Genomic DNA, 25,355 nt, shown 5'->3' with positions numbered 1-25,355 from the left:
GTGAAGTACAACTTGATCATTATGTCTCGAATGGACAGCCGTCCTGAGCCACGTTGACAAGGCAATGGTTCACTATCTGAGTACGTGGTTGCAAGTGACCATGTCAGTAAACGGCTATGTGGTACATGCCTAATGCAATGGTTGCAACGACTCCCGTCGCCTTGTCCGACCGCGTGGACAGATGTGTGGCCAGATAGATCGGTGGACTGGTGGTGGAGGGGCGGGTGTGGGATGGGGGACGGGCCTCTCTCCCTCTCTGTCAGGGGCTTGGCCTTTCTTTATCTATTTCCGGCCTGTGACGAGGTCTCCTGTACCCGCTTGCCCCGCACTCGCCACATGGGAGAGTCAGTCACTCTGACATTTCCCATCTTGCATCAGCATCAGCCTGCAGATGCACCCCCCGTTCCGACTCAGGGCCCATGTCACTACCTAGGCACCCAGCCAGCCCACCTGCCCAAAGCCGATCATCAGGGACCATTGCTCGTTCAGTTGTAGACCTGGTAGTCTTCTTGTGCCAACTTCCTTCTAGAACATCAAATCCGCGCACTCTTCACTTCTGTTCCAAGTCGACTTTTCCACGTACAACGCTTTTATAGGCACCATGTGCTAGCCACCATCCTTTCTTTCATTGTTTCCATTCTAGAACAGACAGCATCCTCCACTTGCCATCCGCAGCCCCAGGCCTGTCCGAGACACTGCCATGGTCCCCCTCCGCACCAACCTCCCTTGAACCGCCAGTAGAACCACCACCGCTCCGAAGAGCGACCGCCTCGACACCGGTCTTCCTTCTGTTCGATTCACTGTTACTTCCTCAAAGGCTTATCCCCTAGAATCCGGGGTCGCCGTGATGTATCACCTCCGCCGCGCTGTCCTCGTGGTCGCCTTCCTCGCTACTCTCGTCCTCGTCACCTACTTCGTACCCAGGGCTCTCAACCCCACGCCACCCAGCCCCGAAGATGAGAAGCGTGACAAGGCATGGGTGAGCTCTTCGCCGTATTGGATAGACCGGCAGGCTTGCAGATGGCTAAGTGTCTGCGGTCTACACCATATGCGCTGGGACGACCCCGTCAGACCGCGGGATCCCCGGGTTGACTATCAAGTCGAATTAGAGTTAAAAAGAAGGACTCTAAATGAGAAGCCAGCCTTCACTCGATGGGAAGATATAGGCGACAAATCAAGCGAGGACGAGCGACTGCATACAGGGGCGAGACAGCTGAAGCACGTCCCCGACTATGTCCATAAGTATGCGCCTCTTGTGCATTTATACTCCAAGGAGCACTTTTGGCCATCGGACATTGCTGAACATGTCCGCCATATGACTCCCTATATCGGCGAGGAGCCTGTCAACATGACGGAACCCGTCTCGTTGGCAAACATGTACGACTTAAACGGTGTACCGGGATTCGTGTTCCTTACAAGCCAGGATGACGTCGAGCAACGACCAGAGTGGCTGTCTAACGATGTTGGCAAGCCGAAGCCATACCAAGAAAACGGCGACAACGAAGTAAGAGTCGACCCTGCCGATGGTCGCGATGCCGACAAAGAAAGCCAATTTTCGAATTACGAGGATACGACATGGTGGGATGTCAGTCAGGATACTCCGCTCCGCCGCATATCTGCTCCTCAAGACCACGAGAGGAGGGATATGCTCTCCAAACTTCGTCGTCGCCTGTTACTCTCGGGGGACAACCCACAAAAGCCATTCCCTCCACCTCCCAGCACGCCTGGCCACAAACCCGATTCAAGCGGGTACTCGGCCGCGCCAGCTGTCCTAGTCGTAGTAGACAAGGGCTCAGGCATCGTCGATGCATTTTGGTTCTTCTTCTACAGTTATAACTTGGGCCAGACCGTGCTCGAAATGCGTTTTGGTAACCACGTTGGTGACTGGGAGCACTGCATGGTACGCTTTGAGAATGGCGTGCCCCGCGCCATGTTCCTGAGCGAGCACGCGGGCGGTCAGGCCTATGCGTGGGCCGCACTGGAGAAGAGGAGGCTGAATGCCACCATCAACGGTGTCAGCGAGATCATTGAGAGGCCAGTAATTTACTCGGCAGTGGGCAGCCACGCCATGTATGCCTTCCCTGGCGACCATGCGTATGTCCTGCCGTTCAAGATGCTCAAGGACCAGACGGATCGCGGACCGCTCTGGGACCCGTCGCTAAACAACTACGCCTACTTTTACAACCACACAGAGGCCCCACCACCTCCGGAGGACGACGAAGGCGCGGAAAACAAAGAACTGATACTGGACGAATCAACTCCTTACCCAGTAGATCCTGCTGTCATGGAAGCCCACGCCAACACGACCCTCCGCAAACGCGATGGCCAAGCTATCGCGCCCACGTCCTTGACCCCGGCGGCGTCAAATCCCGACGCGCCGACCTCATGGTTCCACTTCGACGGACCTTGGGGTGACGAGCTGTACGGCCTGGGTGATGACAGACAGTGGCGGTTGTTTGGGCAATACCATTACGTCACGGGACCCATGGGGCCCAAATTCAAGAACCTGGGGCGAGAAAAGGTGTGCTTAAGATACAAGTGCCGCATTCTTTACAGTATCGATGAGGGGCGGAAGAGTAGCTGGCACGATTAGAGGCGATAGAGCACGCTAGAACAGACATCGGCGCAAGGAGATGTGCCGTGATACCCATGTTAGCAGTTAAGCATTTTTATGAAATAGATTTATGACCATTAAACTTCCTGTGCTCTGCTTCTGTACTTGCGTCAGTGATCAACCGCTGGTAGCCGGCCGTTGTCCTGTTGGCAAAGTGACCTTCCAAATTGCGTAAGTCAAGACAAACGACGAGCTGTAGAAGTTTCCCAAAGTCATACGACATGCCTATATGGAGTCTGCAGTTTCATTCTTTCAATCTGCTGGACACTCTTCACAGCTGATTTCATTGAAAGGAATGCAGCTTAGACCACACCAGCTACTATCAGAAGACAAGAGCAGTTCAGAGCATACACCGTAATTATCAATAAGACACACGAATACACGAAAAGAATTGTTGTTCGATCGGAAATGCACTGGAACCGCATCAATGGGATGAGCGCACAATGAACGTTCACAACTTGAGAGAAGCATCCCGCAGCCGGCCTGTCATGTTATCCAACCAGGCCTTATACCCTGCAAACATGCCGATTTGCTTCCACTTCTCACAGAGCCCAGCCAGAGCCTGGTAATGTCCTATCACATACCCTGTCTCGTCAAAGTCGGGCGACGCTGCCGCTTCCCTCGCGGCGTGCGTGAGTTTCTTCAGGCACACGAGGCACAGGTACGGCGGCTGCCGACAGTCCTCGGCCATGCCGGCTGTGCCCTGCATCACACACGCATAATAGGCGCAATGGCCAAAACCGAGGCAGTGGCCCAGCTCGTGGGAGGCAGTGCGTGCGAGCAAACAGAGCCACAATCCGCCGAGGGAACCAGGCTCGAGGCTGCGCGCGGCGACGCTGGTGCATGCGCGGACGGCGTCGTGGAGCGGGGAGGCCGCGGCCTTGTCTTCGTCTTGGTCCAGGCGGCGCTTCTTGCCCCGCGTCGGCCCTGGCGCCAAGCCGCACAGCTTGGAGACGTAGGACTGGCAGTGGGATGCTGGCCATGTGTGGGCCAGATCGATGCTGTCGAGCTCGCTGCGCAGCAGCAGTGCCGGGTTGTACCGCGCCGACGAGACTACTGCGACGCGGCTCCCGCCGTATGCGCGGCCGCAGCAGAAGTCGTCGTCGTCATCCTCGTAGAGGTCGTGGTCGACGAGGAACAGCAGCGCGTAAGCATCGTCGGGCAGGGCTGCGATGGTGGCATCCAAGATGTCGTTTAGGTTGAGTTGGTAGGGAAATGTGCCGTCCGGGCAAGGCCTCGCCCGGATGCGAGTACAGGAAGAGCCGCAACGCAGGCCGATGAAGGACGACGAGGCGTCCTTCTTTGTTCGGCGTTTCTCCCCTGTCTCCCATGCCGTGAACTCCAGCGTTTGGCTGAAACTCTTGACCGGCATCCCGTGGTAAAATGCCCCGAGGTAGTCTCGGATGTCGTCTGGATTTGGCGGCTTGAGGTTGTCCAGAGCGTCTGCTTTCCCCTTCACTGCTGCATGCTTGCCCACCAAGCTGTTCTGCGTCCATTGGTTCACCATGTCGACATCTTGAGACACGGCTGGCACGTCGGCGACATATAGCGTCTTCCGGTCGGGCGTGAACTTGTTACGATAGTTGCCTCTCAGCCAGGAGGCCAGACTCTGAGGTGGAGAGGCTGGGTCTAGAGCTAGATCATCCCCTGGGAGGACAAGCGGCGCAGGGAATATAGAAGTAAGTGTGCTGGCATTTTGACCCTCAGGAGCCTCATCACCATTTGGCTTGGATGTTGCTCGGCTCTTGGGCGGAGCACGACCAGAGGGGGTTGTTGCAGCGTATCGTTGTCTCCAGTCTACTTGTTGGAAGCCAGCCTCATCCGCATGAGCGGACACCTCCACGGTGAGCTGTTTATGTAGACAATTTTTTCGTGGGGCCATGGTAAGAGCAGATTGAAGGAAGGAGGCAACAGAGGAGAGAGCACGCTGACTTCGGCGTGTAGACCTCTACACATTTATATACACTTGTATATATTGGCGCCATTAAGGGAAGCTGAACTATCTCCAGGCAGCAGCGCCGTCAAGGTGGTCGAGACGGGCACGGAGTAGTATGCACTCACAGCTGTGTTGCCGTGAAGAGGCTAGAAGCTGAAATTGAAAACAAATAGGAGGGTATGTAATTGTAGATGGTCTAAGTGAGCAAGATAAGATTGATGGACGTTTACCAAGGGGCCTGCTTGGGCGGGGACTGTCAGCAGGGCAGCAAGGGACCCCCACCCCTGTCGACCTACAGCCGTCGATCAAGCACCCCTCGGCTCACCTCGCCCCTCAGCAAACAGCTACGCCGATAGTATCCTCCTCTGGTGAGCTTTCCATTTCAAATGCCCCGCACCTCCCTCCCTCGATCGTGTGGCTCAGCAAGAGCACTCTCTCGACTGTCGTCCACCTTGACCAGACGAACAGCAGACCCAGGCCTGATTCTTGGAGCTTGTTCTCGTCCATCAAGACCCCGCCTCCTCCCACAGTCTCGAAGCTACCTCACCGAAGCTATCCGCGCACACCAAGCTCGCAAGATGGCTGGTGCTCCTCAACTCGACGGCTTCTTCAGCCAGGTCGACGCCCTCACCCCCAAATTCATTGACCGTCTCGCTGCTGCGGTTGCCATCCCGTCCATTTCTGCCGAAGATGCTCGTCGACCAGACGTTATTCGCATGGCCCACTTCCTCGAGAAGGAGCTGAAGGCTCTCGGTGCTGAGGTCGAGCTGCGTCCCCTTGGCAAGCAGCACGGCAAGGACAACCTCGACCTCCCACCTGTTGTCGTGGCCCGCTACGGCAACGACAAGAACAAGCGTACCATCCTCGTGTACGGCCACTACGATGTTCAGCCCGCCGAGAAGTCAGACGGCTGGGCCACTGAGCCGTTCGAGCTGAAGGTCGCAGAGGACGGGAGAATGCTCGGTCGTGGATCCACAGATGACAAGGGACCTGTCCTGGGCTGGATCAACGCCATCGAGGCGCACCAGAAGGCCGGCGTTGATTTCCCTGTCAACTTGCTGATGTGCTTCGAGGGTATGGAGGAGTATGGCTCAGACGGTCTGGATGACTTCATTATGGCCGAGAAGGACAAGTACTTTAAGGATGCCGATGCTGTTTGCATCAGCGACAACTACTGGCTCGGCACCGAGAAGCCCTGCCTGACATACGGCCTGCGTGGTTGCAACTACTACAACATCGAGGTGTCAGGACCTGGTGCTGACCTACACTCTGGTGTGTTTGGCGGCACAGCGCAGGAGCCAATGACTGATCTGACGCGCATCATGGCATCGCTGGTCGACACCGACGGCAAGATCCAGATCCCCGGTATCATGGAGCAAGTAGCCGCGGTCACTGCTGAGGAGGCCACGCTCTATGACAACATCAGCTTCACCATGGAGACACTGCACGCCTCGCTTGGCAGCAAGACGACCATCTTCGAGGACAAGAAGTCTACTCTGATGGCACGGTGGCGCTATCCATCCTTGTCTCTGCACGGTATCGAAGGCGCCTTCTTCTCCCCCGGCGCGAAGACCGTTATCCCCGCCAAGGTCATTGGCAAGTTCAGCATCCGTACCGTGCCGGACATGGACATCGACAAGACCAACGCGTGCGTCGAGAAGTACGTCAACGAGCAGTTTGCCAAGCTGAAGTCCAAGAACACACTGAAGGTATACCCTCAACACACCGGCAAGTGGTGGGTAGCGAGCCCCAAGCATTGGAACTTCAGCGCCGCCGCAAAGGCTGTGGAGAGGGTGTGGGGCGTCAAGCCCGACTATACTCGTGAGGGTGGCAGTATCCCCGTCACCTTGACGTTCGAGCAGGCCACTGGAAAGAATGTTCTGTTACTGCCCATGGGAAGCTCAACTGATGGCGCGCACTCGATCAACGAGAAATTGGACAAGAGGAACTATGTGGAGGGCATCAAGCTGCTGGGCGCTTACTTGCATTACGTTGCCGTTGAGCCCACGACCTGAGGCACATAGTCTGGCATTGTAACTGAGTCTCGAGTGTTCCGAAAGCAAATCAAATTGAAATGAAAGCATGTCAATTACCTTCTCCAATTCTGCGCCTCGTCCGAGCACAAGTGACAGACAAGCTGGTAGTCAGGGTTCAATGATGCGATGACGGCCTTTCCGCATGAGAAATTGTGTTGAGTAGCGGGAGGCAAACTTTACATTTCATCCCTTTCCTGGTCCCGATCTCAGTATCTTTCGATAGTGCTATAAATGAAACCCTCTTCCTCCAAGTGGAGTGTCCGATTCACAAGTGCAGTAGGTATTATTGTCTTGGGATCTGCCTAAAGGAGAAAATCACTGGAAGATTTGAAAGCCTGGACTGTACCAAGTTCATCCTATTCAAATTGACACAGCGGCACCACTGAAGCGGATCGCTCTGGCCGATGGGGTTGTAAGCGCCGCCCTCGTCTCACGTCAATTAGCTGGTTTCGAGCTAGGCTAGCATCATACGATGATTGGTACTCTGGGCATTCGATGTCTTGCGAGCAGGATGCCGTCCGATCTTTTCACATCCGGCTTCTGACTGCCTCAGGGGCGAGTTCGAGGGCTCGAAGAGATTTTGAGTCCCGAGGCACACATATTTGAAATTGACACATGACGATGAGCCCACGCTGTGAGTGGCAAACACGCGAATGCTTGCTACATTCATTGCTGATACTGTCGCGATGCAGTTGGAGACAGCGAAGCACACAGACCATTACGGTACGCTCGGCTCGTCGAGTGTTTCGAATTGAGCGTCACAGGCATCTAACATCGTCCTCGAGGCTCAGGTCTCGCCAACCACAGCTCTGACTCCCCAAGGCACTCCATAAGGCACTCGCCGAGGCAGAAATATTTCTAAAATTTCTCCTGCGCAGGCCTCAAGTCCAGCTCATGCACCCACAGCGCCGGCTCCTGCTCGCTCAGCCACAGGTACGTCTTGCCCACGGCCTCGGCGCTCATCTTCTTCCCATTCCTGGTGTCCTCGCTATCTTCGTCCACAATGCCGCCGTTGGCGATGGCGTGCACGCACTGCACGCCGTATTTGGAGTGCTCTTTTGCCACGGCCTGGGCGACCATCCTGGCGCCGGCGCGGCCTGCGCCGTAAGCGGCGAAACCCTCGTTCGTTCTCATCGCTCCCAGCGTCCCGGTGAAAATAATGGTCCCCTTCTTGGCGCCGCCCGTATCAGCGAGGAGGGTCTGTCCGCCCTGCTGGGCGTACATGAGTTTTAGTGCCTCCTGCGCGAATGTGAATGCTCCGGTCGTGTAGGTCTGCAGGCTGGCGCCGAAGTCCTCGGCAGTACTGTCGAGGAAGGGCCCCTTGCTGCTGTGCTTGACGTGATAGATTGCCAGCTTGAGCTTCAGCCCCGAGAAGTCCGGATGGGATGCTATGTCCTTGAACGCTTGGCGGAGGTTGTCCGGCTGCGTGTCTGTGGGGAACGAGTGCAGCAGCCCGCCGTCTGACGACTGGCGGACCGAGTCGCGGACCTTGTTGAGGTTGTCTGCGTTCCGGGCCAAGAGGGCCACGGCGAGGTTTCCCCGTGCCGGGTGGGCCAGCACGCGGGCGACGCCGGCTCCGGAGGTCGGCCCGGCGCCGATGATTATCGCAAGGCCAGACGGTGCCATATTACAGGTAAATTGCAAACCACTGGGTGTTGGCCTGATTATAGAGAATAAAGTTTCACCCACGACGGTTGACAGGACTGGGGAAGACTTGTTGCGGACAGTTCATGGCATAGTCCAACATGCGATGATGGCCAGAGCCGACGTCATCGAACAAGACTAGTTACTCAAATATTACCGCGGCACTTTGATCTGCGAGTGAGCTAGGTACGGTATGATCTACCTAGATCCTGCTTGGCGATCATACGGCGTACTAGGGAATGGCACTTCCCGAACCGTGCAGCCGTGTTGATAAATAACATCTTGTGTGGTCACTGCTTAGCTCCCGGAACAAACCTTGGAACCCCACGCATTCTGGACCTAACCTCGTCGCCGTCCCAGTGGATAGCGTGCAGGCATGTCGATGTAAGTCACGTTGAAAATAACTTCTTTTTAAGGTGGGTAAACGCCTTGCAATCAACCTAAATATGTCGGCAATCCAATCGTAAAATTCAAATCGCGGACAGATAGTTTTTCCCATGGTCACAGTTATAGTCGGGCGCCTATATTCGCCCAAAGTAAACCTTCAATGTAGCACACATGTCACACGTGCGTGAAAGACAAATCATTCCAAAGTTGCCTCAATTCCCACAAGCGCAACTCGGCTCTCTCGTCGCCCTCGCCCGTAGCCGCGTTACATCTATGCTACGAGAACATACGGGCGAAGAGCCAAGCCTGTCAAGTTTGCCTCCCTGAAGCTTGCTCGAACTCCTTTTCTATCCCAATCCGGCATGTCATGGCCATCATCTGGTTGCTTCACACAGCCACTGTGTTTTACATACCTGGCCGGTAAAAGATGAGTCGAATCTGTGAGGGGCTGTGGCGACGGGTGCGCTGGCCAATTCTGGTCATGAAGCTGCACTCGTCCGAAGTCTGGTGCTGTTGAAACACCGAGCGAATTGGGCAATGCGAGTTGCTGATCAGATGGGGTTTGGAGATCTTGAGGCCATACCACTGAGCGCGGAAACAATAGAGCTTTGCTCCTTGCCAAGACCACGGCCCCCCGAAACTTGTGTCAGATCCAAACCGTAGCAGTGAATTCTCCTCTGGTTTCCTATTCAGGCAAGTCCCTGAGCGGTTCCTAGGTTTGCAGGCATGTGGATGTTTGGCCATGGCACTTATATGCCTTGACCCCCAACTCTCTTCAATAAAGCTTTTCCTTTGATCCCCATGTTGATCATCACTACAAATATACGCATATTCTTCATTATCACGAGCAGCGCTCAATTTTCTGGAACGACTAAGCAACTCTGTTCTCTGATCCTCGACGACAACCTGCAACAATGAAGGCCACCGCAACATTTACCACCCTCGCCCTGGCGGCCTCTGTTTTCGCCGACGACTGGACTCTCCCACAGAAACGAGACGTGGCCACGATCCAGACTGTCATCACAAACGCTCAAAATGCGCTCACACAACTAGACACAACCGTCAAGGCCTTCAATGGCCAAAGCTTCACCCAGCTCGCCACAGACGCCAGCAACCTCAAGAACGTCCTGACCCAAGGCACTACACAAATTCAAGGAACAAGCGCCATCTCAGCCAACGACGCAGTGAGCTTGCAGGGATCTCTGGGCCCCGTTCAGACCGCCGCGCAGAGCCTCAGCACCGATCTCTCGGCCAAGAAGTCGGCAGTCGAGCAGGCCAGCCTTTGCGACGTCGTCTTCCAGCAGACCAAGGACATCGGCACGGCCGCCAAGGGCCTCATCGACGCCACCGTTCAGAAGACCCCCGCCGAGATCCAGCAGATCGCCGGCCAGCTCACTGGCCAGTTCACAGCACAGCTGGACGCAGTCTCTGGCAACTTCGCCACGGGCAACTGCACCAACGCTTCTGGTGGCTCTGGTGCTGGTATCAGCCCAACCAACGGCACTTCGACTACCAACTCGGGCTCGTCCAGCTCTAGCAGCACCCTCGGCAAGTCAGCCGCCAACGTCAACACTGCTGGTGCTTTCGGCTTTGTTGTCGCGGCTGTTGCTGGTCTGTTGATGCTATAAATTGGATAGGGGAGAGCATAGCTTGATTGGAGGTGATGAGGAGCGATGCGTCCGGCACGATATCCTGGTGTGAGCGCCCGAGGTGTTCAAGGTTGGTTTCTAGGTCACACTTCAGCTTAGACATGTACGTAATATATCAGCATATGGGCTTGCTTGCAGCCTGAGAATGAACATATCGAAAACATTACCTTCCCTGATGACCGTGCCCGTGTCCATCTTGCACTCGTCTAGCTGCACAAATGTGCACTAGCCATATTTGACTGGAAGGCCATTGCTGTTGCAGCCCGTGTTTCTATTTCCCACCAACAACCTTCGCCAGTGGGTTGTGGTCAACCCTCACAGTGGGAAATTCAAGCAACTCCTTGGCTTTGAAGCTGGGTGTCAACGTGGCCCCTCTCGTCCACGGTCTTGCAACATACATCCTTTGTGCAATTCCTCCATGTGTTTTCCATTTGTGGCCTCTCGCGACTTTCTCAACTACTTTGAGCTTTTACGAAACAGGGTGGGCTTTCTCATGGGAAAGGGTTCGCAACAAATGTGTGTGAGCATCTTGGGGAGTAACCCTGCTTCCTATTTCGAGGACCACTTCCGTTTTTGATCTTTTCAGATCCTCAACTTGAAAGCACCGATTCGTGCTAAATTTGAAAAGTCAAGGGCCCAGGTACCTTCCCATCGCTCACTACACGCAAAAACCAATCTCTAGCACCCTGTGCCGTTACCAAGAGCAGCCGACATCTCCAACACGTCTCATCCCTTCGTATGACAATCAAACGTACGCTGCCCACCATGGCGCCTGGAATCTACCGCATTCCGCCCGAGATCGTCAGAAACATCGCTGTCGAGTCTGGTTGTCGCGAACTCGCTGCTCTCGCTCTGACAGCTCGTATTTTCAATGTCTGGTTCAATCCACATCTCTACAAACACAACATCAATCATCAAAATGCCAATGCCGCAATTTGGGCTGCCAAAACTGGTCGTCTAAATACTCTCCTTCGGCTCTACGAAACACAGACTGGTTCACGACCAAATCTCATCGACGAGCTCTGGAACAGTCGTTATCATTGGGATTCAGACTTTCGCGACATGCTTTCCGTTGAGAAGGGTGCTTGTGGCGCAGGAACGGCGATGCAGTTTACACTCCTCCATCTGGCTGTGCGAAGGTAAGTCCATATCGTATCTCATCTTCCACATGCACTTTCAACAAACAGCAGATGAAAGTGTTGACTAAATCTTGCACCTCGGTAGCGGCCACGATGACGTGGTAGTATGGCTCCTACAACAAGGTGCCAATATCGAACCTGGTTCAAAGCGGTTTTGTGAATGCGATCGGACCTTCATGCAAGTACCTGGTTGGACACCGCTCCACATCGCAATATGCTATTCTCAGGAAAAAATAGCCAAGATTCTTTTGTCTCACGGTGCCTCTGTTCAAACAAACAAACGCCTGGAAATTCAAGCTCTTCACATTGCCGCTAGGAGAGGGCTGACCTCGACAATTCTCTATCTATCGACACTCTTGGACTTCAATCCAAACGTTAGAGACTCCAAAAAAGAGACTCCGCTTCACTATGCCACTAAGGAGCCGAGCGGTTTTGCTGCTATCAAGACACTTCTCGATGTCGGGGCGGACCCCGATGGTGCAGATGGCGATGAGCCTCTTTGGACGCCTTTGTATGGTGCCATAGTCGTTGGCAATTTTGAGGCCGCCATCACCCTCTTGAATTCTGGGGCAAAACCGTGGGTTCATAGAGAGAAAGTGGCTCGAGTTAAGCGAGATCGTCAGAATTGGAGAAATGTACCTCCTCTGCTGCCATTGCCTCTGCTACACGTTGCTTTGCGTACGAAAGAGAACTTTTCCTCTGGCGCCGGGGAAAGATACGACGTGTGTCGACGCAAGATCGTACGGATGCTTCTGGACCACGGTATCGACATCAACGAGAGGCTTTCTGGGACTCATGCAAGACACCTACGTGAGACTGAGGGCATGACTACTCTGATGATGGCCATAAAGTATTCGGATCCAATTACGGTACGACTTCTACTTGAAAGGGGGGCCAAGGTCAATTTGCGAGACAGTCATGGAGAGTCCGCGTTCCAATACGCACTTTGTCAAAGTCCAAATTCAGGCAACTCTGGGAATTTGAGAGAAGACAAGATTCAAGCACTATTGGAACACGGTGTCGAACTGCTTGACGACACCCCCAGCTTGCTATCAGTCGTATTGGAAATCATCCCAAGCCCAGATACCTTGGTGCGGGTTTTGATTGACAACATGGGTCCTGAGAATCTGACCACACCGGGCGGCGCTTCTAGAGCCTTGGAGCTTTGCTGCAGATACAAGAAATACGGACTATACCACGCCATCAGAAAGAACAGTCATGTCGAGATGACGGAAGATAACATTCGGAGTGTTTTGAAACAAGTAAGCCGAAGCAATCGCGCCTCCGTGGTTGCGTTTCTACGCCGCACGCATCCTAAACTCCCTTTAGGGAGCATCCTAGACAGCATGAGCTTCGATGTGGAGACTTCCCGGTTGAAAATTCTGCCAATCTGAGCCGGAACGAGGACAGTGTTTCAGGCGCATTGTTGGCGGGATGCCGACCAAAACCAAGAGGCTGTTTCTATCCCATCGGGCGGTCCTTGGTATGAGTTTGAGGGAGCTACTGGTACGGTAGCAGACATAAATGGTGCTAGGAGTCCTTGCGATGGCTTTTGAAGCTATTAATTCACGGCGACCAGGTATTGCGGTCATAGCTGGGCGGCCAGCACCAGCTACGGCAGACCACTCGCCTCATTATACGCTCCTGTAAGTAACAGTATGATATGCTCAATCATGAATTAGAGAAATTCAAAGCTGGCGTAATCTCAACTTTTGACACATCTGATTTCAAAAGCAAAAATCTATACTCGAAAATGTCCAGAATCCAATGACACCGCAGAGATGCAGATATAAGTATCCTTCTGTTGGTGGCTAGGCGGTCGCATGATGTTCTATTTCAAGTGAATACCCCAGACTGGGGAGTATTCAGCTGCCAACACACAGAGGTATTAATAGCACTCAAATCAGGCACCATAGTCATATTCTGGACAGGTGCTCCTAATCCGCCTCCAGATTCGAGTGCATGTCATCCATGTGTGCAGATAAAGTGAACCGAGTCGGACTTGCGACACTATGATACCCCTTTTCGTGGCCAATGTAAAGGTTTATCAATAATTGGTCTATTGACGGTCTAGATTCTGGAGAATTCAAGCAATACCTCTGGGCAGAACATTGGGATTGAACCGCTTGCTCAACGACTGGCAATGTGATTTTCTATAGCCATAATTTCAGTTTCGAAGCCGAAGCACATACAACGCCAGTGCTACCTTTCATAATTGACGCCAAAGTAGAGCCTGCAGACATGTCAACGCACCTACTAAAAGATGGCTGAATCCTGCGTTGGTTGAGGTGAATTAAGCCCCAATCTGTTCCAGACCCAGTGAGTCACTCGGCAAGATTTGAGGCCAGGTTCTGTACTTACAAATGATACAGCAGCCTGAAATGTGCAAATAAACCTTTTGTATTGGAGCAGTGCAAGCACAGCCGCGGAAGTAAAGAAGATAAATACTGCACTGGTACGTCTCTACGTACCTAGGTAGGTCTGTTTCTTTCGTGGAGGCCTGCATGGCCGTTTCAGGCACCAACAATTGTCTGCATAGCTTTATCAAATATTTGGTCGATCTAAACACGACTTTCAAAGGATACTTCAAACTGATACCGATTTTCTTGGCAAATGATAATCATTTGGAAGTTCATTGGACATTGTTTGCACGACCCAATTCACTTACCAAGTTGCTGCTCGGGGTTTACTGCGGCATCCGAACTACTTCTACGGAGTACCTGGACATTGAGGCAGAACATCGGGTTCCTGTCCCACTGCTTTCCAACATACCAATTGACCTCAGCTCATTCATCATATCATTACCTGATTGCCATTCTGCCCCCAGCCAACAAAAGGTCAAAGTTGCCATTTTTCATTCCATCGCGGCGGCACAAAACACAATGTCTGGGGATGGACAGTTGAAATTCATCGGCGTGCCAAGTTTTACAACGGATTTCGAGGTTGTTGATATATCCGATGAGATCAAGGAGGAGCTCACAGTCATCAACTCCATCTACGGTGACGGCACATGGGAGATTGAAACGACGTACAGCGAGAATGGCAATTCCAAGATCCGAACGAGGCTGCGGCTACCTCTCCACCCCGACTTCGAGGAGGAGGTCTCCCTAAATATCGTGTTGCCCTTGGCTTATCCCGACGAGCCGCCAGAGTTCAAGGGAGTCAGCAAGTGGAACAAATTGCCTCCACGCAAGCGCAACATCTGCACTCTGGTCTTTTTGGCGATCCACGAGCTTTTCGAGCCGGGAGGTGTCTGCATGTACGAAGTCATGGAATATGTTACAGAACGAAGCGCTCTTCTAGACGATTGTGGCATGCTGCTCGTGGCTGATCCAACAAAATCACAGGACGTCAAGCCCAGCCTCATAGACGAGCTGCAGTGGACAAATTGGTATGACTTGGATGTCAGCAACATCGCTGCGGAGGCGACCTGTACTGTCTGCATGGACGAGGGCCTTGCCTTTCGAATGGCTCCCTTGCCCTGCGGTTGTTATTACTGCATCACCTGTTTCAACGGTAGGCTCACCCTAATTTATCCCTCAAAGTCCTCAAGATTGACTGATTGCTTCAACATAGCCGGCTGGAAAGTTGCGTTCAACTCACTCGAACCTTACACCTGCTGCCTCGAGCGAGTCCCTGTGGACCTGATCGTATCACGCATCAAGCCCGACCCAAACGACATGAAGCGTTACTCCCGAATGCTCGTTGCACGAGACACAGCCCACCCCTTCTTCTGCGCCTACTTTAAGAACTGCGGGAAACTAATAGGGGGCTTCGACGAGAAGGCGCTTCGGCTGGCCGCGTCAAAGCGAGGCGGGGGCGGTATCCTCTGCCGTTCCTGCGGCCTGTGGAGCTGTGCAAAGTGCCGGACGCCTAAGCACACCGGGGATTGTGTATCCGACCCTGACATGGTCAAGCTATTTGAGACGGCAGACATTCGACGGTGTCCGAAATGCAGCGAAGCAATTGAGAAGAACGGCGGGTGCCCACATATGAATTGCCGATCTTGCGGTAGTCACTGGTGGTGGAAGAAGAGTGGTGCGCTTATACCCTTCAAGGGCTACGGTCTGCACGACGATGATGACTGGCTGTGACTAGGACCGGAAGCAAGCTTCTCCAGAGAAAATGATACACAGGCCTTCGTGCACACGCACATACTCAGCATTCCGGAGCGCTGAAGAGACCGTCTGAAGCAATCAGCTGAAGAAACGCTTAGGAACATATGATAGCCATCAATAAGATTCACTCCCTCCAATATTTGCGGGACGTTGAGATGATCGATTCCTTCAATACCCCATATCTCTGGAATGGTCTTCGGGATAATAAGATATGCCAGGTGCTAGAAGGTCTTCCATTTTGGTGGTTGATCCATACTGTATTGTGCATAGCTCAACTTCTCTCCATCAGTTTGTCTCTGCTCGGTCCCGAGGTCGTCAGCCGCAGACCCCGCAGATTAATCCGACCTGGGAAGGCCATGAGATGGGCTTCTACATGTCCGGCGGCCTGGTCAGCTATCTTTTTCTTGTGGTGTTCCGCTCCGAGACCGTGCGCGTCAGTTGCGCCCTGACAAGTTGTGTGTAGTTCAACGTTAGTGGGAGACCGGCTAGTTAACGATCGCCCTTGGTCGAAAGTTTCCCGGGCCGGCTTTAGCAGGCACGCTTGCTCCACGAGGCTTCCATCCACTGTAAACATCGCTAGCACTTCATAATAGGACTACTCCAGTGCGGGATAGTCTTCATGGCCACCAGGTCAATGCGGGCCTTTGAGATCAAAGGATTGGCCGTCGGCAGCCAGTCACGGTACGAAATTCCAAGACCACGTCCAGCCGCCAAGTTCGCAAGTGTCAAGAGACTACACCGTAATCGCCATGTCTAGGTGGCTTCGAGAACGCTCTGAGGTCTGCACAGACGGGCACTATTACGCGAGCCTCTGTGGAAGGCTTGGGCTCTCGCCCGGCTCGGAGGCTTTGAGGCAATTGAATATTTATTACCGGGCTGTCTCTGTCTCTGTCCAGATGAGCCAGTCTTCAGAGATCTTTTGAATCCTGAATTCTGAGGGCTTTCAACGATTGGTAACGACAACAATTGCTTTGGTCTGAAACAAGATGAAGCTCCTAAACGTCTTCGGTTGTGTGCTGGCTAGCTTCGCGGCGGTACAAGCGTTGGATATTCCTTTGCCCGATGCTTTGAAAATGGTCTATGGTCTTCCTGAGTGTGCAGTTAGTTGGCTTCCTGATGCCCACCCTGAAGAGACTTTCCCAAATGGCTAACAGATATCAGCTGAGTTGTGTGATACAAAGCGCACCGGCTGGACCATGTGCACTTACGGACATTGATTGCCAATGCCAAAGTGAAGCCGTCACAAAGGAAGCAGCAAATTGTGTTTTGGGGAATTGTACCATGGAAGATTCTATCAGTAAATTACACCCCTATTTCCATCCGTCGCCAAACAGCGCTGATAGTAGGGCGTGCAGCCTTGGCTCGATTGCAGGCGCAACTATGCGAGCTCCCTCATAATTCTCTGAACCCAACTGTGTGGGGCGTTTCAATCATGACCGGATCCGTCTGTTTTTCGATGCTGATCCTGAGGCTTGTCGCCCGTCGGTTCTCTGGCAACAAGCTGTGGGTCGATGATTGGTTCCAGATCCTAGGAGCTGTGAGTTGCTTCGAACGGAATCAACCTGCTCTGTTTCAACCATTACTCACGAAAATGTCTCTTTGACAGATTGTGATGATTCCTCTGCTAGCAATCGCCATACTGGGTAAGGATATCAACATGTTCCCATTTTCGGTGCCCATACTGACACTATTCAAGTGAGCATTGAAGGACTGGGGAAGCACATCTACGATATCGATTTCAAACACTCGTACACAGATGTATTCAAATACTGTAAGTCTGTCAGTCTGTCAGGAACTGCTCATCGAATGTGATAATCTGACACTGCTGTCAATAGATTATCTCACGGAGGTCATCTATCATGTTCACAGCACCCTCATCAAGCTTTGCATGCTGTTCCTCTACATACGCATTTTCCCGGATATGCTCACCAAGAGAATGGCGTACGGTGGCATTGCCTTCCTGGTGATATCACAAGTGGTTGTGACCTTCTTAACAATTTTCCAATGCCAACCAGTCGCGGCGGTCTACGATTTCGAGATTAAGGAGAGAAAGTGTTTGAGCATCACCAACATCGCTATTTCTGGGACAGCTTTCAATATCGCCGCCGAGATCATAATTTTCCTCATCCCGATCCCCATAGTTAGCTCCCTGCAGATGAGTGGATCAAAGAAAGTCGGAATTTGTTTACTGTTCAGCATAGGACTGATGTAAGTCATTCATCTTTCTGTTTTCCTCTCGTCTGTCTCCACTGCAGAGACTAAATAGCAATTTTCGCCCAGCGTCATCGGCGTGGCTTCTGTCCGGGCTCCAACCCTCTTAAAGCTCAGCGACCACCGCGACATCACCTATACCCTCGCCCCGACTTTCGTCTGGTCCTGCGCCGAGCTTACCGCCAGTAATATTGTCATCACCCTGCCTGCGGTGAGCAAGTTCCTGCACGCGGGCTTCAGCAAGGTCTTGGCCTGGAAGAAGAAGACAGAGAAGACGGTGCTGGCCTCGCGGATGATGGCGCCGATACAGCGCAGGTTCCAAAACAAGAACGACAACGGGGCCATCCCTTACCGCTTGAACACCATAGCCAGCTTCGACTCGCTGGGACCCATCACGGCGACCACGGCTGTCGATTCCGTGACCGGTGCCGCTGACGAGAAGTGGAGGTAAGCAAGCAAGCAACCACCACGGCGGGCACGACCTGCCATTTGCTACCCTACGTGATACTAAAAAAGCTCTACAGGAACCCACCAAGTACGGGCGGCACTATTGACTCGAAGACCCTTCAAGGCAGTCAAATCTCGTACGACGACAAAGTTTGATGGTCATCATGGAGGAAGATATCCGGCATAGGGGTCGTAGGTACCTCGTGGAAGTACATATGTGCAAAGCATGGCTCATTTAATCAAATCTGTACACAGTAATAATAATACGTCTTTCTCTCATAAACGGCTCAGAGCGGTGAGGATATGAAGATGTGAATGCGACTCACACCTGCAACCACTCCGCCTCATTTTGTGCCTTGATCCTAAAGAATGTACCCTACAAAGTGATCCAGTCTTCAGGATAGGATTTCAGGTCGTGTTCCTTTTCGAGAAAAATTTGCAACCCACTTCACCGAAAACAGTCGTCCATACGGCGTGGCGTTGCATTGCGATACCTATATAGCACATATAGCAAACCGCGCGTCCCCAAGAACCAACATGCATAACCAAATGCGCGAAGGATCAGGCCAGTGCTCACGCTATATCACCTTGGCCAACTCTGCGCGGCCACCTGGGAAAATAAGAATCTGATGGATCGAGGATTGTCAACCTGGACGCATCATGGACTTTTTGTTGGAGGTTTCTCCCTCGTGCAAGTCCGCTGCCGCGCTTGACGCCGTAAGCGAAGCACATGTGTTGGTGTTGTTGCTGTCAAGCGCGCGACCATCGCATCTGAGCTGTCGCCAACGCCTTTTTGACAGTCATTTGAGATGGTGGATATCTTACACACCAACTCGCGAGCAATACTCATTCAAGAGATTGAGCGATATCTGACCGCCTGATGCCCACCCAACGCCTTGAACCATTCTCCAGCACCGAAGGATTCCAACTTGATCTGCCAACAGGCTCCCACTCGCGGACCGTTCTTCCCGTCAAGGAGGATTAGACCAGCGAGGGGATGCGAGCCTGGTATTGTTACCTCGGCGTTTTCGAGGGGCTAGCACAACATTCTCAGACACGGCTAGGGGGTCATCTGATGGATGATAATGGTCGGTGGCAGACGAGAGAATACGTCAAATGGCAAAAAAAACCACCTTTGCTCACCGAACAGACCGGGGGTCAGCCAACGGCACAATCCTCCTCGATGAAACGTCTTGCCTGAAGCGGGAGGACTAGCATGGCGTCGTCCTTCGACGAGTCGAGAACGTAGGGTGGTGACAGGGGTGTCGATCGACGACCCAGACCCCGCAACCTGTCTTTTGCCAACAGGCTGGAGTGCTCGGAGATATGAGGTGGCTTCAGAAAACCGATTCTGTCGTGACTGACAGAGGAAGCCACCGTTACGCCTTTCTGCCGGTGTCAGTCCTTGGTTACACTTTGGACCCAGGGGTTGCCGTGCCCGTGCGCCACCGGTGTTTTGGATCGTCACCTCTGCACGGACTTTGAAACGAAACACGACAAACTGGAGCAACGCTGGATTCGCGCAATCCTTGAAGGGCCTGACACATTCATATCAATACGAGAGATTTCAGGTAGATGGATTGAAGGTCCCAGGGCAGTGGTAGAGGGGTTTGTCGCCCCCCTTGACTCAGGACGGCGTGCATCGTTTGAATCAGTCCGCGTCGAGCCAAGTCAGCAGGAGGGAGGCACAGCTGCAACCCACACTGCAGAAGTCTGCCCCGAGTTTCCATAGCGTTGGAGATGCTGGTGGTGGTGGAAGTGCCCCTGCTGTCCAGCTGAGCCTCACGACTCAAAATCTTGGTTCAAGAACTGCAGGCGTGATAGATAGTCAGATCAGGGGCCTTCATTGTGGGCCGGTGCTAACAGCGAGTGCTTCAAGATCTGCATTGCGACCATTTCATCACGCAAAGGCAGTGGGATGTAGTCACTAGAGGGCTTCTGTGGTGCAGTCACACAAGCCAAGATCACGAAGGCATGTAGGAGATAGGCAATGACTGAGGAGGACACACATGACGGGCGAGAACAGGTCCACACTTCGTTGCTCTGTTGGCAGTCTGGGCGGGTGCGAGTTGCCCTGGTCAAGTCAAATCCAGCCAAGTCTGGCTCAATTGGCTGGCGATTATCTTCGGTAAGATCCCGGGCTCGGGCATGTTGACATGTAAGTAATCAATATATCGACTTGGACATATGTCGGCAATAAAGTGGAACGAAATGCCAGTTCACTGCGGTACCATAGTACTAGCCCTGCACATACGCAGACACGGAGCTGCCCCGGCCGAGTGAGTGGGTGTGGAGACCGTTTCTCCGGTGGAGGATTGCTTCGCTTCGCTTCGCTTCGCTTCGACCAGCCACCACGGCGGGGAACCCTGTGCTTGACCGCAAGAGAAATCAGAGGGTTACAGGATGGTGATGCTCATTGTCAAGATGATGGCAATGGCAGGCGTGGGGGATGATCTCGAGAGTGAGAATGAAAGCTCAGGCACGTTTCTGATCTCAAACAGGGGGGAAAAGCAAAATGGGTGGGCAAGTCGGTGTTGAAGCTTAACTTTGATCTGAGGCCATTCCCGAAAATGATCCACAATGTAACCTTGGACAAGCTGTCCACCGTCCTCGGTACAGAATAGTGTGCCCCCCGCGCGCGCGGCCCCTGAGTCTGCCCTCCCAGCCACGGACTCCCACGCCGTGGAGTACCATGGCGCAGGGCCAGGCATTATGCAGCATGTTAAGATGTGTATTGTAGATGTAAACTTTCTTTCCGATGGAGATGCGAAACAGACAGACAGGAGTTCAGACGAAGTCAGTGCTGGACTGGCAGGACAAGGGCCAGGTTGCCCTGGCTGGGTGCGCACGTCTACTCTACTCTACTCCGTACTCCGAGCCGGGAACAGTACCATGCCAGATTGGAAAGGCTCCCAATCTACTGCTGTGCACTTGCTCTCGCTTGGGAACCCCAGCTCATCAAGGATGTGAAGGTGCCCCAGTCTGAGTGACTTTTGGATGACAACTCCGAGGGAGCAAGCACGCAAAGGAGGGGAACAGGTGGGCCTGCACCGCGGAAGCACGACGGTGAACACCGTGCACCGTAGTACTTCCCAAAATTAGAGATCAGATGGACGTGAGGAGGCGAGGAGGCGAGGAGGCGAGAGCGTGATGAGCAGAAAAGAGCAGAGAGGCGGCTTGCCAGCCACATTCGGCAAAAGGGAATAGTAAAGGTAGCAGTGCGTCCTGTTGTGCACCCGTTCTAAAATTGTCCCCCAGCCAGGCAGGCAAGCAGGCAGGCGGGTTGGCCCAACACTTGTCGACTTTCCCCATCCAGCAAAGCCAACAAGCAACATTGGAAGGTGCGGCCCCGAGGCACCCCACTTCTTCAGCCGCTTCAGCGAATGAGAGAGACCAGATTAGCCGCGCAGCTGCTTCTTTCCAAGGTCCTTCCAAGATTCCAGGTTGGCAGTGGCCGCCAGTGCGACTGCACCTGCACCTGCTCCTGCACTTTGCCGTCGGTCGGCTGGTCTTGCAGAGCTTGGAAGCTTGACTGCATCCCGCCTGCAGTGCTCCATCTCCCAATCTCGACGAATCTTGCAATCTTGAATGTCCATTGGCAATCATAGTCCGCCGGTGCAACTGCAACGATGCCAGTCTTGCACTCAGCCACTTGACCATCTGATCATCCCCTTTGTGGTCCCTGCAGGGAACCTTCTGCAAGTCAGCGATAGCCGACAGCCAGTCTTTCCTTGCCTCTCGTCCCTCTTGCTGGCCTCCCACCCTTCTGTATCCTGCAGTTCGTCTCTGGGAGCTTCTGCCCAGATGCGAACCGGATGCTTTCCTGTGTCTTGTCGATCGCGCTTCCGGTGGACACGTGCAACGTGCACAAAGTTATGCTATCCGTCGGCAGTATGCCATGAATCCTCCCTTCCAAGAGACATGGAGACACGGAGACATGGATTCGAGATCATTCATCGGGCCCCAATTGTGTCTGAAACTGAAGCACTGAGTCGAATCTAATCGGTTCACGGCGTGCAAATGGGTTGCACAGCCGGAAAATGAGACACGCATCCAACAGCGTTCCCCTATTTCCCCCAAGCGTTATCATCCCAACTGTGGGCATGAATGAGTGCACTGCACTGACAAGCTGCACAAGATCAAGGTTTCTCGGTTGTTTCTGGTGCATCAGACAAACCATGAAGAGATCACTCCGGCAAGGGTCCTCCTTTGGCCAGCTAGCGTCGCCCGCCAGCCTGGACCGCGCTTGTTCCGCGACGGCTCCGAGGACCCCACAACGGCGGTCGAAGGAAAGACGGCTGGGTCAGCGTTGACATAGTCGTCGGTGGATGGCTCTACCCTATTTGGCTGTCCAACGGCTCACTGAAAGGTCTAAATTTGACGGAGCCCGGCTGAGTGAGCACTTCGCTTTCGGCAGGCCAGTCTTCCGAAGGCAAGGCGACGCTGCGTGCAGTCAATATTTCTAAAGTTGGCATCGGCAGCGGCAACGACCACGAGGCGTACCGCATGCCGCGTACCGCAAGCTGTTGGTACCACAACCAGGCCTGATATCAGGCCTTGGTCCACCCGCCAGGCCTCTTCGAGAAGTACTGGTCGCCAATATTGCGACTGTCGGGCGGAGGCATCGCCTACTGCAGCGAATAAGCGGCCACCTGGCCCCCCTCCCCAACCCGCGCAGAATAGCCGATACAACAACAGGAGTCATCCTTGATGCCGCCTGCATGACCTTCATACCCTAGTCATGAACCGGGCGCAGCCTTCTTTTCGTCGTCGGGCCTGGGGTATGGCCGGTATCGACATGGAAAAGCTGGGCCTTTCCGTCTGACAACCGCCGCTTGGTGGTGCACGGCGCGGTTGTTTTGCTACACTGCCGACCTAGGTGTAAGTGCAGCCACGCTCAAGTTTGGTTGGAACGCTCGTCCGCGTCCTCATGCCGTCTTTTTCGCTCCTCATCCTTCCAAGAGCTAAAGTCCCTTTTTAAATTGACTCGGGCCTCCGAGCGGCGAGCATCCATACAATGTACCCCTGTTCCACTTCTGCACGTCTGCTCCCTCTGCGTGGTGGATGTAACCTTCCTGCATGCCGAAGGGTATCAACCTTGTTGCCCATGTTCATCTCGAACCTGGAGGCCAGGGGCCAATTTTTCCTGTTCGTCTCCAGTACAGTACAGGTACTTTCTTCCCAGTTGACATGGGTCTAGTGACTGTGGTTTTGTTCCCTGCGAGCGCCACAGCCCATTTTGGGAGAGGTTGGGTGCCGGGTCCCGATCTTGGTGCCGGAGCACACCTACTAGAGAAATCTTCCTCCTCCTCGCCCACCTAGTCACCCCCAGACTACAAAATGCATACGGAGCCCTGCCTCGTGTGTCAGAATTCAACCTTGCTCGCATTGTCACAACGGGCGTACCTCCTTGATCAGGGTCCGTGAGCATCTTCGCTCCTATCTTACTAGGTACCTTGTCTTTGCAACACATCGATTGCCTTTGGTTAGGCTATCACTTCCTCCACAGACGGGCGAAGCTTGTTGATATAAACCTCTTCCCATCCCCTTCTCGCTCCTCATTTGGAAATCATATCATCCCATCGTGTACAATCAGTCTCAGCAGCCCGAGAACTTGTCCCATCTTTCGGTACCACACTGGTCACTCAATTTCGTACCTCTCGGTATCATTTCTCCAAGCGCTCAGGAAGCCTGCCCAGCCTCACTGCCTCCCGTCTCTAAGCGCCGTCCTCTGGGATATAAACCGGACCCACCTTCACTTTGTCCAACTGTTTATCGCCCTTCGATTGCCAGTCGGTCATCATGCTGTTTTCAAAAACCGTGGTTATTGTTGCGTCGATCGCGACGGCAGCTGTCGCTGCCCCATACCAGAAGCGCTGCAAAAGGGACCCAGCAGTGGCTATCTCTCTTCCGAGCACAGGGTGTAAGTCACAAGCATGCCCCTGACCAACCATTCTCATGCCCTAACAAAAGAATAGCAACCGACCTACCTGCTCCTGATGCAAACCTCACGCTCAGATATGTCGCCGTCGGCCATGGCATCCAAAACTATACATGTGCTACCGCAAACGCAACAGCCGTGGCCACGGGCGCTCTGGCCGTTCTCTACGACGTAACGCCACTGTATCCTGGCACGCCCGACACCGGCTTAACCGCCGATGTCTTCAACAAGATTACCTCAACCGTGCTCTGGGAGTCAGCCATTCCTCTCAATCTTGTCAACCCAGCCGCCGGTGTGCCCACAAACAGCGCCAGCACCACCACTCCCTTGGCCGAGACGGCCTACCAGGCTGATGCAAGCAACCCGTTCCCCAGCCCTATCCCCGACCTGGCACTTGACAGTCAGGGAATCAATGCCAAGTACTTGGGTGTACACTACTTTGACGCCAAGTCCAGTCCTACCTTTGACCTCGCCGGAGGTGCGACCCCAGCAGGCCTGTTCTTCAGCGGCGCTAAGCTCGGAGGCGTCAAAGCGCCCACGGACGCGGATAAGGGCGTGCTGAACACCGGTGCGGTAGACTGGCTGCAACTTGGGGATAACGGGCGCGGCCTGAGCAAGAGCCTGGCCGATGTGTACCGCGTGGTCACAGCAGGTGGTGTTGCGGAGGCGTGCTCGGTGAGTGGTGCAAGCAACGCGGGCGAGACGTTCAGCGTACCATATACCGCACAGTATTGGTTTTATGGTGCTTGAGACATCGCATCTAATGATTGATTTGGGCGCTGGGTGGATTTGACCGTTTTCTTTTCTGTATATATTCTGCGTTGTTTTTGATCGCATATACCCCCTTCGCGTCGATAGAGGATGGATCGACGAGCAAAGGTATCATTGAAAAGCCCACAAGGGCAAGTGAACAAGGTGTGTGGATGACTGAGATATTAGTCTCGATCAGAACCGCAAGGTTTTCCATCTGGCAGAGAGGAGGGTTAGAAGCCTTTATATGACGCTACCTACTACATATATATAATGAGATGTGCGCAATGATCAACAATCACTCCAGTTTCGAACCTGGCCGTCATTCGTCGTTATGAGTGAGTCTTGAAATCCGCAGTGTCCGGGGGAAAATTGACTGATCGTTTCACGATCTTCGGTGCCGCGTCCCCGGGACGGGCGGGCGGGGCTCTTTATTTCCCCTTCCCGCATCGCCCCCCGGGCCGTTTCGACGATCACACAGGC

General features: G+C 53.6%; 7 protein-coding genes across 7 annotated transcripts; 5 read left to right on the top strand and 2 right to left on the bottom strand.

The window, feature by feature from the left end:
* Positions 1-847: 847 nt before the first annotated feature.
* Positions 848-2,593, top strand: J7T55_013437 (vacuolar sorting-associated protein; the record flags this gene model as incomplete). Its single annotated transcript, XM_053141231.1, has 1 exon — positions 848-2,593. The coding sequence occupies one exon, from the start codon at positions 848-850 to the stop codon at positions 2,591-2,593; it is 1,746 nt and encodes a 581-aa protein (XP_052995778.1).
* A 472-nt stretch (positions 2,594-3,065) lies between these two features.
* J7T55_013436 (uncharacterized protein) lies at positions 3,066-4,496 on the bottom strand (the record flags this gene model as incomplete). The annotated part of the gene is made up of 1 exon (XM_053141230.1): positions 3,066-4,496. One exon carries the CDS (start codon positions 4,494-4,496, stop codon positions 3,066-3,068), a length of 1,431 nt encoding a protein of 476 aa, XP_052995777.1.
* Positions 4,497-5,128: 632 nt separating this feature from the next.
* On the top strand, positions 5,129-6,565 carry J7T55_013435 (cytosolic nonspecific dipeptidase; the record flags this gene model as incomplete). Its single annotated transcript, XM_053141229.1, has 1 exon — positions 5,129-6,565. One exon carries the CDS (start codon positions 5,129-5,131, stop codon positions 6,563-6,565), a length of 1,437 nt encoding a protein of 478 aa, XP_052995776.1.
* Positions 6,566-7,444: 879 nt separating this feature from the next.
* On the bottom strand, positions 7,445-8,212 carry J7T55_013434 (short-chain dehydrogenase reductase sdr; the record flags this gene model as incomplete). Its single annotated transcript, XM_053141228.1, has 1 exon — positions 7,445-8,212. One exon carries the CDS (start codon positions 8,210-8,212, stop codon positions 7,445-7,447), a length of 768 nt encoding a protein of 255 aa, XP_052995775.1.
* Positions 8,213-9,531: 1,319 nt separating this feature from the next.
* J7T55_013433 (cell wall protein) lies at positions 9,532-10,245 on the top strand (the record flags this gene model as incomplete). Its single annotated transcript, XM_053141227.1, has 1 exon — positions 9,532-10,245. One exon carries the CDS (start codon positions 9,532-9,534, stop codon positions 10,243-10,245), a length of 714 nt encoding a protein of 237 aa, XP_052995774.1.
* A 786-nt stretch (positions 10,246-11,031) lies between these two features.
* On the top strand, positions 11,032-12,799 carry J7T55_013432 (uncharacterized protein; the record flags this gene model as incomplete). The annotated part of the gene is made up of 2 exons (XM_053141225.1): positions 11,032-11,405; positions 11,491-12,799. The coding sequence occupies 2 exons, from the start codon at positions 11,032-11,034 to the stop codon at positions 12,797-12,799; spliced, it is 1,683 nt and encodes a 560-aa protein (XP_052995773.1).
* An 11,184-nt stretch (positions 12,800-23,983) lies between these two features.
* J7T55_013430 (malate dehydrogenase) lies at positions 23,984-24,872 on the top strand (the record flags this gene model as incomplete). Its single annotated transcript, XM_053141224.1, has 2 exons — positions 23,984-24,104; positions 24,160-24,872. 2 exons carry the CDS (start codon positions 23,984-23,986, stop codon positions 24,870-24,872), a joined length of 834 nt encoding a protein of 277 aa, XP_052995772.1.
* Positions 24,873-25,355: the final 483 nt, after the last annotated feature.

Source organism: Diaporthe amygdali (assembly GCF_026229845.1).
Source record: "Diaporthe amygdali strain CAA958 chromosome Unknown NODE_8_length_1307975_cov_65_857355, whole genome shotgun sequence".
Classification (NCBI taxonomy): Eukaryota; Fungi; Ascomycota; class Sordariomycetes; order Diaporthales; family Diaporthaceae; genus Diaporthe; species Diaporthe amygdali.
The sequence above is the reverse complement of the archived record's forward strand: the minus strand, read 5'-3'. Positions and strand labels throughout refer to the sequence as shown.